At 41.6% G+C, this 13,445-nt stretch overlaps 1 protein-coding gene across 2 annotated transcripts in view; it reads left to right on the plus strand.

Annotated features, from left to right (window-relative positions):
- The window catches only part of LOC124619428, a 434,008-nt gene that overhangs the window by 264,137 nt on the left and 156,426 nt on the right, over positions 1-13,445 (plus strand). For both annotated transcript variants that reach the window (XM_047145803.1, XM_047145804.1), the window contains exon 2: positions 2,932-3,093. In XM_047145803.1, the coding sequence (XP_047001759.1) occupies positions 2,932-3,093 (162 nt within the window). The remainder of the gene's footprint in view (positions 1-2,931; positions 3,094-13,445) is intronic.

Consider the following 13,445-nt stretch of genomic DNA (forward strand, 5'->3'; position numbering starts at 1 on the left):
ATTGATATGAAACATCTGTAAGCAGGAAAGAAAATTTTTAATATAGCCTAAAGACTTTTTTTCTGGACAGCTCCAATTCCGTAGACGATTATTTCTTAAGAATTTGTAGTTTGTGTAGCCAAGGCAAAGTTTTTTTAAGTGTATCGCTAGTCATATGCGTAGTACTGAAGAGTAATATATTCGTTTCAATTAAAATGAAGTTAGTAAGGTATTTAGTAATCTAAGTAGCCATAGTCACGAACAAGTCATGTGTACATAATATTAGGAAAAACTCCGCTAACAGCTAGTAAAATTGCTGTTTATTAAAAAAACGATTGGTTTCGCGGCCTAAAGCAGCATCATCAGGGGCAACAGCGTTCAAATATCATAGGCATACCCGTCTAGTCAAAGTTTACTATTCAGAGAATATCGTCGATACTACGGCGAGCGTAAGGGCATCCTCCATTCTTAAAAATGTACCTGTGTCAGCGGGACGGCAGAGCAGCTCGGTGCAGGGAAAAGCAAAAGCGACCCGTACGAACGGCATAGAGAGACTCATACAGACACAATAATGCGGCAGGGGACTTAAATGGCACGCAGGTGACGCCATACACTACCTGATATGTTCCAAAACGCCGCGCATAAAAACGGGATTGGGTAGCCCTTGGGCTAGGAACCATTTATATACCCAACAGAAGGATCGTGTTGCTGTAACAATCCTACAGTATAGGTTCAAAGATTGAATATTACACGCTTTCTTGAGCTTGGGGAAATGGAGCAAATCGGTTGACCTTTTTGCATTATATATGGCCTATACAGAGGCCAAAGGGCTTATGAGGCGCAATTTAGTCCATGTGTAGTTTCTGAGAAAACCCGAAAAACATAGTTTTGGGTACCAAAACCGAATCGCAGAATCCAAGATGGCTATGCACAGCAAATTGCTGACATTCTTACTATATATTCCTAAGATCCCGATCTTGAATAAACTTGAAAATTGTCGTCGTACTTCTATGCATTTCCGATATACAGAAGTTCATAGTTACCCTACTTGTACACGTAAAATACACATCTAAAATCCAGTGTCAGGCGAAAACGTAGTTCACAAAATAACGTACCACGGAGAAGTATGGTGCAAAGTGTCTCTGTCATCACGAAGAGTTTTGCAGACTCTTACTGTAATACTGAAGCACACGAAAAATCGCTGCGCACATAAAATCCGGCTTGAGACGTAAAAATACTTGTGTGTTATTTCTACTTCATATAAGTAAAGTATCAAAATTTTACTGACCCATGAAGTTATTTTCATGTGAGTGGCAAAACCAGCTGTGGCAGGAAAAGAAGGGAACCAGGGGTAAAATGCCGCTATCGGAGCACAAAAAATGCGAATATGCCTGACTGAAAAGTAAAGTACCAGCTGCCTCATTATTCCTTCCTCAGCACTTTTATTTTTTCCAAAAATTTTGGCATGCAAACATACTTGCAGTTAACTTTCTGAAAGAGAAGGAAACGATAGCAGGAGGAAAGAGACCGAAAAGTAATAAATACTGAATGATAGGAGACGTCGGTTGTGTTATGGAGAGAGTGAAAGAAACATTGGCAGTGTGTGAGAAAAGGAGAGACACAGTAGTAGTAGAAGATAGTCGACAGTGACAGAGCAGTACCCACAGAAGAAGAAATGGAGACAGTGCCAGTGGGAGAGGAATAAAGAGAAGGAGGAAGTGAAGAGGGTGATTGGCGGTGGTCACAAGAGACAGAATCTAAGCGAGTGCCGACGAGGAAGAGATTGTCAGTTACAGTGACAACAGCAGTGGGATGGAATGAACGAGGTAGTTGTAATAAGACAGGACAAGAGGGAGACAATGACAGTAAGAGGAGACCAGTAATAATAGGACAGAACGAAGGAGACAGTAGCCCTGAGTCAGGAGACAGTGACAGACAGACACAAAGAGATAATGACCATGAGTCGGGCTGAATGAGTGAGTGAGAATGGGCAAGTGGGAGTGGATGGGTGTGAGCGACTTACAGCGATGGACTAGTGGGTGTGAGCGAGCTACGATTAGAAGAGCTTGTGGGAGTGAGTTGTGAGCTGTACGTTAAAAAGAGTGCGAATATGTTTGCATGCCAAAATTTTTGGGAAAATTTTTAAAGGTGCAGAGGAAGATAGAATGAGGTAGCCGGTACCACACTTTTCACTTAGTCTGTTAAACAGGAGTGTATTCAGCTATATTGTGCTCTGATATGAGCATTTTTTCGCTGGTTTATAACATCTATTGGCTATTCCTAGGAGTCCCGCCGTTCAGCGGTAGATGGCAATGGTATCGTTTACACAGTGCCAGGGGACTTAAATTCATCATAGTTCAGCGAGTTTGCGTGAAACATTTGTAAATTATACAGGTAAATCTTTCTCGTGAATCACTCCATCTATTAATGAAAACATATCAGAATTCGTGTGGTAGTTTCTCGAGCATGCAGACAGAAACAGCGAGGAGGTTCTTTAATTTATATTTGTATAGAAGAAGAAGAAGAAGAAGAAGAAGAAGAAGAAGAGGGAGATAAATATGTACAATAAGTAAAATTTCGTTATTTACTAATCTTATGGTGATGTTTTTAATGGCCAAAGCATAGTTGACTGGTGGCTTACACAATCGTTCCACTTGCAAATACTGATTGCGCCAACAATCAGACCCGTCGCAGGTTCGAGTCTTCCCTTAGGCATTGGTGGGTATGTGTTGTCCTTAGTGTAAGTTAGTTTAAGTTAGATTAAGTAGTGTGTAAGCCAAGGGACCGATGACATCAGCAGTTTGGTCCAATAGAACTTACCACAAATTTCCAGTTTTCAACAATCAGACTCTGGACGACCCTGATACCTCTAATTAACCACGCAGCAGCAATTTTAAAATGTGTTGTGTGTTGTGAGATGGTTGAGCAGTATGTGTTGCTCTGTGACCACAGGTGAGCCGTGCCCGACGTCGCTGTTCCGCCTGCTGAAGCGCACGCCGTCTCTGGGCAGCCCCTCCCAGCCGCCGCCGCAGCCGCCCCCGAGACTGCCGCCGCTCACTGATGGAGGAGACGAGCACAGCTGCTCACAAGTCATGCTCAGCAGGGAACCCGCAGGTCAGTCGCCATTGCGCACAAGCAACGCCTGTTTGTTAACACCACGCCATCTTCAGAACTCGGTGGTGTTTGAGACGAGCCCAGCTAGACTGCCACTATCTGGTGACTTTGCGGCTCGATTACGAAGTGAGGAAATGTCATACAACAATTCCGTAGGTCCGCGGTTCAATCCTCGTCTATCCCACGAAAAATGACAACGGTTCACATTATAACTTAAACAGTAACTATCCTTATAAGTGGATGGTTAAGTCAGTTCAAAGGTTGGGATGTTAGGCTGTAGCCGATGGTGAAACTCATATAGGGACATGCGATAACACGACCTTGGTTCGCTGCCAGGCCACTTGGAGCGCTGCAAGTTTATCAGTCCACCAGCTCGCTTTCTTATTGGATGATTCTTCTAAGTCTTCATGTTTGTTTTCGTTTCGAAGTCAACAGAAGTTGGTGTCATCACATTGCGCTTCTTATCACGACTTCTCCCGTGTACTGCACACTTCGAACTGCGTTGTAAAAATGTTGCTCGTATTCTGATTGCGTTTCGGTCTCACCCGTAATATTGGACGGTTCAAATTATTCCATTTTTTTTCTTTTCATATTAAACAGAAGCTGCTCTCCTTGCATAGTGTTCTTTGGACTTAGGTGTACTTGTTACTACTTACGAATCTGTGTGAGAACTGTTCCATTTAAATGCATTGCAAGTATATTAATGTTGAAACTTCCTGGCAGATTAAAACTGTGTGCTGGACGGAGACTCGAACTCGGTACTTTTGACTCGGTACTTTTGCCAGTGCTCTACCAACTGAGCTACCCAAGCACGACTCACGCCCCATCCTCACAGCTTTACTTCTGCCAGTATCTCGTCTCCTACCTTCCAACCTTTGCAGAAGCTCTCCTGCGAACCTTGCAGAACTAGCACTCCTGAAAGAAGTGTGTGTGTGTTGGGGTTTATGGGCGCTCAACATCGAGGTCATCAGCGCCCTGACACACAGTAAAAGGAACGAATGTGGAGAGACCCAATAAAACTGAAAAACACACTCAAAGCAGGAAAAGAGGGAAAATACGACCTGAGAAGGTAAAACCTAAGGTAAGGGATAACATAGCGACAAGAATGACATAGGAAACCGTCAGTGTCTGGCCACTTACATAAAATATGGGCGAGCTTGTCACACAAAGGATATTGCGGAGACAAGCCTTAGCCACAGCCCAGGGGATGTTTCCAGAATGAGATTTTCAGTCTGCAGCGAAGTGTGCGCTGATATGAAGCTTTCTGGCAGATTAAAACTGTGTGCCGGACCGAGACTCGAACTCGGGACCTTTGTCTTTCGCGGGCAAGTCTTGTACCAACTGAGCTACCCAAGCACGACTCACGACTCGTCCTCAGGTTCGCAGGAGAGCTTCTGTAAAGTTTGGGAGGTAGGACACGAGGTACTGGCAGAAGTAGAGCTGTGATGACGGGGCGTGAGTCGTGCTTCGGTAGCTCAGTTGGTAGAGCACTGGCCCGCGAATAGAAAAGTCCCGAGTTCGCGTCTCGGTCCGGCACACAGATTTAATCTTCCAGGAAGTTTCATATCAGCGCACACTCCGCTGCAGAGTGAAAATCTCATTCTAGATATATTAATTTTGTTTGCGTCCATTCTCCGTACCTCCTCGCATTCAATGGAGAACTCCATGTAAGCAGGTTTTGACAGAACTACTATTCAAGTTTATTACATCTTGTCATGGGATGAGGATATAAATCTGCTTCGATACGTTTCGTTTTTTGCTGCTGAGTGCCAAGTGTTTCAGAATGGTTTGCAGAGTATGGGTGTACAGTAGATGTAGATGAGTACCACTATGCTTTGTAGTCTTAGTGACTACACTACTCTTTCTTGTATATGCTAAAAATGCGGCGGTAGTTACGCAAATGTGTTCGTACTTCATTAACAGGCAACCCATACATTTTACCTGAAGTCAACTAAAATTTGGATGGCATCCATTAAATGCGAGACTATGAAAACCGGATAAGAACAAAATTAAGGTAGAATACGAGAAATATACCTACAATGCATCTAAATCGAGCATATCACACACGGATACGTAAGCAGTAAGAAAAAGACACGAAATGACGGAGTACCATGCAACGAAATCAGATTATGTTTTATATGAAACAAAAACAAATGTGGAATCAATCATTTGCCCCACCCATTATTATTGATACGAGCAAAAATCATACAGAACACTAACATTACATTTACAATGCAATTCAAAGAGTACAATATCCACAAGAAGGTCGTTATCAGGAGCGTAATTTCCACCCGCTAACGGCCACACGGTCGAAGTTGCACTACTGGGATTTACAAATAAATAATTTTACAGTGAAAAGGCGACCACGATGTTACTTATTATCAGCTCTAGCGAGGGGATTTTAATCTTAGTTTTTGATTGAGATTTCTCCAATATATTATTTTTCAAAGTAAGAAAACCGTTTGCAGTTACGCACTTCCACATCAGACTACCAGGTCCACCTGTAAAGTATAAATGAAAAATATTAACATCTAGTACACTTATTTCACAAGAATACGGATTCTTGCGTCATATTTCCCGTGTTCGAAGTTCACTGCCAGACCACTACCAATGCTATTGTCGGTCTCTGTTTCCGTATCGTAATAGGTGTCTTGCCCTATTGATATTTCGGTGTTCTGTGGACCACACCACCTCCACCACTTTGTCGAATAAAGCAATGTGGTATTCAAAACTACCTTTGGGTTTGTGACAGCTTTGCATCAGCAAGGGAACAAGATAAAAAGAACCGAATAACTGTTTGTTGTTTGAGCAAGAACAAGTAATACATTGTTCACAGTCTTAGGAAATTTAGGTATATGCACAGCCAGCTGCGATATACTCTGGATTTAACGATGGAACGGGTCTGAGTGCCTCAACTGATCACATTATGCTTGTCTGCCGTCTCGGACGTGGAGGGATAGCTGTTTTATTGCAATAGATTGTTGAACCAAACGGAGATCTACCTGTTGTCGTTGTTGTCTTCAGTCCTGAGACTGGTTTGATGCAGCTCTCCATGCTACTCTATTCTGCGCAAGCTTCTTCATCTCCCAATACTTACTGCAACCTACATCCTTCTGAATCTGCTTAGTGTATTCATCTCTTGGTCTCCCTTTACGATTTTTACCCTCCGCGCTGCCCTCCAATGCTAAATTGGTGATCCCTTGATGCCTCAGAACATATCCTACCAACCGGTCCCGTCTTCTTGTCATGTTGTGCCACAAACTCCTCTTCTCCCCAATTCTATTCAATACCTCCTCATTAGTTATGTGATCTACCCATCTAATCTTCGGCATTCTTCTGTAGCACCACATTTCGAAAGCTTCTATTCTCTTCTTGTCCAAACTATTTATCGTCCATGTCTCACTTCCATACGTGGCTACATTCCATACAAATACTTTCAGAAACGACTTCCTGACACTTAAATCTATACTTGATGTTAACAAATTTCTCTTCTTCAGAAACGCTTTCCTTGCCATTGCCAGTCTACATTTTATATCCTCTCTACTTCGACCATCATCAGTTATTTTGCTCCCTAAATAGCAAAACTCCTTTACTACTTTAAGTGTCTCATTTCCTAATCTAATTCCCTCAGCATCACCCGACTTAATTCGACTACATTCCATTATCCTCGTTTTCCTTTTGTTGATGTTCATCTTGTATCCTCCTTTCAAGACGCTGTCCATTCCGTTAAATTGCTCCTCCAAGTCCTTTGCTGTCTGTGACAGAATTACAATGTCATCGGCGAACCTCAACGTTTTTATTTCTTCTCCATGGACTTTAACACCTACTCCGAATTTTTCTTTTGTTTCCTTTACTGCTTGCTCAATATACAAATTGAATAACATCGGGTACAGGCTACAACCATGTCTCACTCCCTTCCCAAACGCTGCTTCCCTTTCATGCCCCTCGACTCTTATAACTGCCATCTGGTTTCTGTACAAATTGTAAATAGCCTTTCCCTCACTATATTTTACCCCTGCCACCTTTAGAATTTGAAAGAGAGTATTCCAATCAACATTGTCAAAAGCTTTCTTTAAGTCTGCAAATGCTAGAAACGTAGGTTTGCCTTTCCTTAATCTATTTTCTAAGATAAGTCGTAGGGTCAGTATTGCCTCCCGTGTTCCAACATTTCTGCGGAATCCAAACTGATCTTCGCCGAGGTCGGCTTCTACCAGTTTTTCCATTCGTCTGTAAAGAATTCGCGTTAGTATTTTGCAGCTGTGACTTATTAAACTGATAGTTCGGTAATTTTCACATCTGTCAACACCTGCTTTCTTTGGGATTGGAATTATTATAGTCTTCTTGAAGTCTGGGGGTATTTCGCCTGTCTCATACATCTTGTTCACAGATGGTAGAGTTTTGTCAGGACTGGCTCTCTCAAGGCCGTCAGTAGTTCCAGTGGAATGTTTTCTACTCCGGGGGCCTTGTTTCGACTCAGGTCTTTCAGTGTTCTGTCAAACTCTTCACGCAGTATCGTATCTCCCATTTCATCTTCATCTACATCCTCTTCCATTTCCATAATATTGTCCTCAGGTACATCGCCCTTGTATAGACCCTCTATATACTCCTTCCACCTTTCTGCTTTCCCTTCTTTGCTTAGAACTGTGTTTCCATCTGAGCTCTTGATATTCATACAAGTGGCTCTCTTTTCTCCAAAGGGGAGATCTACCTACGTATAGTTAAATACACAGTTGGCATTTACTTATACCCCATTCGTCGCTCTGAACTGTGCGTTAGAAAACAGGTTTCACTCCTGCTTCACAGACCGTAGTAAACATAGTGATCCAATTTACTCAAATCAAAGATATGTAGACTTTTTGCCTGTGTGGCTATGAAGTCCGTAATCATTGTACAGCCTGTCAGGTTCCATCTCAGCAGAACGTAACAAACCTTTTTGCAATAATAATAATAACAATAATAATAATAATAAGCAGCTAAATCAGTTCGTAGTGAGACAGTGGAGGTGCTATTAATTTTAAATTTCGTACTTTCGAAGAACCTGAGGAAAAAAAAATGGTTCAAATGGCTCTGAGCACTATGGGAGTTAACTGCTGTGGTCATCAGTCCCCTAGAACTTAGAACTACTTAAACCTAACTAACCTAAGGACATCACACAACACCCAGCCATCACGAGGCAGAGAAAATCCCTGACCCCGCCGGGAATCGAACCCGGGAACCCGGGCGCGGGAAGCGAGAACGTTACCACACGAAACTGCCTGGCAGAGGGTTCAATGAACGACCTTTAAGCTGCCTCTCTACCGTTCCACTTTCGAACGGCATGCGGAAAAAGAACGAGCACTTAACTTTTTCAGTGGGAGCCCTGATTTCTCTTATTTTATCGTAATGATAATTTCTTCCCTATGTTGGTGGGTGCCGACAGAACGTTTTCGCAATCGGAAGAGAAAACTGTTGATTGAAATTTCATGAGAATATCCTGTCACAACGAAAAACACCTTTGTTTTGAAGATTGCCACTCCAATTCACGTATCATGGCTGTGGCACTATCTCCCCTATTTCGCTATAATACAAAACGAGCTGCCCTTCTTAAAACTTTTTCGATGTCATCCGTCAGTTACACCTGCTGCAGATCCCACACCGCGGAGCAATACTCCAAAATATGGCGGACAAGCGTGGTGTAAGCAGTCCCTTTAGTAGACCTGTTGCACCTTCAAAGTGTTCTGCCAATGAATCGCAGTCTTTGGTTTGCTCTAGCCACAACATTATCTATGTGATCGTTCCAATTTAGGTTACTTGTAATTGTAATCCCTAAGTATTTAGTTGAATTTACAGCCTTCAGATTTGCGTCACTTAACACGTAATCGAAATTTAGCGGATTTCTTTTAGTACTCATGAGAGTAACTTCACACTTTTCTTTATCCAGGGTCAATTGCCCCTTTTCACACCACACAGATATCTTATCTAAATAATTTTTTCAATTCGTTTTGGTCATCTGATGATTTTACAAGTCGGTAAATCCAATTTAAATATCAAGCCATCACGCCAAAAAGGGTCAATAGCCTTTTCTGTATCTAGCAATACACCTCCAGTGTTCTCTTCTTGAGTAACTTGGACGTGGTAGTGGCTCGCTCAGTTTAGTGGCTCCTGCATACAGCGACAGCTAGGGCACCGGCGTAAATCACAATCGACGGGAAGTCGATATCTCTACGGAATTTGTTCTGCCTAGCGAGGTCATTTCCTGGTCACTGCTGCTGCTCAGCGTGCATGCAATGCTTTACTTCTCCCAGCAGTCTGGTGGACTTCCTCACGGACGGTCCCCGTCTCTTTGCTTTCACTCGAGGACTGTTTTCGCGCCCACCTTCCATCATTTCATCGTGAGCATGTCTGGCCCATTTCTGTTTCAGTGCCTTTGCTTGTTGTATTACGTAACTGACATAATCTATTCTTTTGCGCTCTCCTAAGATTACGGCTAGAGTTGAACATTCAAGTCTCTGCTTGGAATTCTCAGTTTTCCGTTGGTGAATGCACTTACTTTACATATTTCGCAGTTGCAACACAGTGGGCGACAAGTCTTCCTTTCACGTCCACTGGCATTTTGGACCTGTAGGCAATCGTATGTTTTACAAACGTACGCCATTCTAATTTTATACAGTGTAAAATGTCAGATTTAACGTAGCCTCTGTTGCTGAATATCTCATCAAGGTATGAGCGTTTTCATTAAGCCAAACAATTTGTTTTATTAAAGCAAAATATTTTAGTTGTCCTACATTTATGAGTAAATAAAATAATATAGCGTACTGCTAGTACGAGCAATTGATGGTGTTTTTCTTGAAGAAGTCCCTACTCTTATTACCGATGTGAGTGGTTCTTCACAGAGAAAAATTAAAAGCTTCTTCAACTCCTGTAGTCCAATAGTCCTCAGTTGCATGTAACATTACGATATTTTGGTATTTATTACTTTGGAACCTTGTAATCACAACAGAATAAAACACGATTTTGGTACCATACGCTTTTCGTCTTTATTGTTTGCAAAGCATCTTTAGAGGCCTGTAATAGTACATATTTTTCTTTATAAAGTTTTACATTTAGAAGAGTTCCGGCAATTTTTGTTTTTCTGTGAGAGTCACAGATTTCGTGTTTGTTGATCTATGTGCTGTGTTCTTGTTCCTTTGTTATAGCGGTTCGTTTTCTGATAACTGCCATTTGAAATTTCGTATTTACACTTCATAGCGTTAAGAATTGAACACTTGTTTAGAAGTACTTTTTGAATGGTTTTGCCAACTGTTGATTGTTATTGCCAATTATTGAATGTATTTTTGTTGTATGTGTGATCTCTCTCTCTCTCTCTCTCTCTCTCTCTCTCTCTCTCTCTCTGTGTGTGTGTGTGTGTGTGTGTGTGTGTGTGTGTGTGTGTGTGTGTGTGTGTGTGTGAGGGAGGAGAGGGAGAGGGAGAGAGAATGTATTTGTTTTAATGTTGCAGCCTGTACAAATGGAATGCTTTTATCTTACCTTTCCACTTATTAAGTTTAGTAGAGAGTCTATATTGATGTGTGTCTGCTCGTTTATTACATGTTTGATCCCACTTTCTGGATGTGTTAGTTTCCCTGCATTTGTGTAAGGCATTTGTTGTGTTTGTTTATTCTGATTATTTTCATGTCTTGTTCCATGTTTGTAGGATCGTGGTTGTGGTGTTTTAAGTATTCTGCAAATGTGAAATGGCTTGTCTCATACTTCAAACATCTAGTGTGTTCTTTGTACAGTGTTTTAAAATTCCTGTGTGTCATTCCTATGTATAATGCATCACAACTTTGACTTTCAAGTATGTAATTACTAATCTCTGGAATTTGCCCCTCTTGCATGTTGGATGGGCCAAGTTTGGCTAGAGGGCTTGTACAATTTTATATGCTATGTGGAGGCCCTGTTCCTTTAGTATGGTCGCCACGCAGTGTGTTAATTAAATTTAAATTTGTAGTAAGTTCCTATGGGACCAAACTGCTGAGGTCATCGGTACCTAGGCTTACACACTAATTAATATAACTCAGACTAACTTACGCTAAGGACAACACACACACACACACACACACACACACACACACACACACACACACACACACACATGCCCGAGGGAGGACTCTAACCTCCGACGGAGGGAACCGCGCGATCCGTGGCAAGGTGCCTTATCCCGCGCTGCTGCCCCTCGCGACAGTCTATTAATGAACGTATGTCGGCAACTGAAGATGCATTGCAAATAATAAAGGCGAAACGCGTACAGCACCAAAATTGTGTTTTATTTAGTTGTGTTTAGACGGTCTCAAAGTAATAAATATCATCATACCGGAAAATTAAAAGAATGCAGTATATTTATTTCTGTTTCTCACATTATTGTATCCACCCGCTTTCGCAAGGTGCAAAGTACGAGCATCTGCGTCATCACGTAGCGACTTTGGAAGAACGGGTGTACTGACATATCTGCAACATCTGTCAGATTTCGTGCGGACTTATAAGCTCACTGGAGTCCGTTGTGAAAGCCTTCCTTCAAGAGATAAATCCAATTCCTTTGATGTTTCCTCCAGCCCCATAAAAAATGTTGAACACGTTAGACTAGCTGTTTCTGCGCTGAGAGCAGATGAGCCAACTAAATATTTTTTGCTCTTACGTTTCCACTTCAGCAAAATTTCCGAAACTTTTACTAGTAGGTTTAATGAATCAGAAGGAGAGCGTAAAGCTATGTACCGTACTCAAACTGAAACCTGGAACTTTTCTCACTAGAGGATTGTAGATATTTCTGTTCGCAGACTGGTACAGTCATTTAAATATAGAAATTTTTATTTTTAATCGGAATGCACAACGTTTGAAACTACGTTTACAGGTGCTCGTCTAATTTGTTCTTGTAGATGGGGATAGTGAGAAAATGCTGTTGCATCCGCAAAAAAAAAGAAAGAAAGCACTTGGAACTAAAAAAATGTGTGCAACTGTTAATGCAAATTCTCTGTGACTTTAGCCTGTTTCAGGTTAGAGAGTTTTCCTGCCACCTACTTGGGTGACATTCTCCAGGAACCTGTTCATTCTGAACGGGGCCGATTAATTTTTGTATCGAGAAAAGTGTTTCGAAGATATCAACTTCCTCATTCAGTCATCCAGATTTACGTATTCCTTGAGTTCCTTAAATCAGTGTAGTTTAGCATCGGGAGAGTTCCCTCGATGTTGTCGTGCCGGATCTTGCCATCTTTTTACCCCCATTAAGCTAAAATTCCCTGTCTAAGGACGACGCCGTAGAAAACCTTTTATAATCGAAACAAATTCTTTTTAAATAATTTTTCAATTTTTTACTAACTATCACACTTATTTTTATATGTTCAAGATTGGTCAGTTTCGATACTCGGTAACCATCTTCAAATACAATACTACACATTAAATCTCTATAAACCCCCGTCCAGGAATACATTTTGGAAACTGTAACGCTGTCGGAGAAGAAGTTTGTGATTGATACAATGGTTTAACAATCTAAATGCTCAACGCAGCATGATGTTTACAGGATCTGCAAGTTACCGGTGATGACTGAGACAAGTTAAGAATGAGCTAATAACAGTGATTGTATCAGGCAATAAAACTGTTAAAACATTACCAGTCATGAAATTTTCTATTGACAGTGCATTAAACTTCTCTCAAAATCAATTTAATGCGTCTATGTGCAATGGAATTTACATTGAAGCAGTGCGCATTATTAATTGTATCTTTTAAATAAGACTGCAGCTTCAAGTGGACGAAACCTTCACTCGCCCGTCCATGCTGAGTGTCTGGCTTGACCCTTACAAGTGTTCACCGAGAAGCGTGAACTGTTGTGCTATTTCTCTTGTTGGCGACTCTATTGAGTGAGGTGGAGCACAGTCCCTTCAGAGCATGTTTGTCCTTGCGACATGCCCGAGCTGCTGGGTGCAGCTTCCTCTCTCCATCCCCGACACCCTCTTACGAAACTATCAATGCAAAAGTGCATGATTAATAAGTGTCAATACATTCCAACGATTTGAAAAGCAGATGGGTTTAAGAACGGACAGATCGCTTTTCACAAAAAAGCGACGGGTAAAATTAGGGTATTTAACCAACTTTCGTAAACACTTTCAAAGCTTTTGACATTGCAAACTATGACCAGAAATAGCACGTAGTCATAAAATTAATGATAATTTATGCAGAGTGTCAAAAACTACTTTAGGGAGATGAGAAAGAATGAAACAAACTTTAACAAATACGGAGGGTAATGCAGTTGTTTGGGCGCTGATGACCCGCAGTTGAGCGCCCCACAAACCAAACATCATCAATACAGCTGCCACTACCTTTGACGTTTTATGTAACGGACA

Source organism: Schistocerca americana, chromosome 6 (assembly GCF_021461395.2).
Source record: "Schistocerca americana isolate TAMUIC-IGC-003095 chromosome 6, iqSchAmer2.1, whole genome shotgun sequence".
NCBI classification, from domain to species: Eukaryota; Metazoa; Arthropoda; class Insecta; order Orthoptera; family Acrididae; genus Schistocerca; species Schistocerca americana.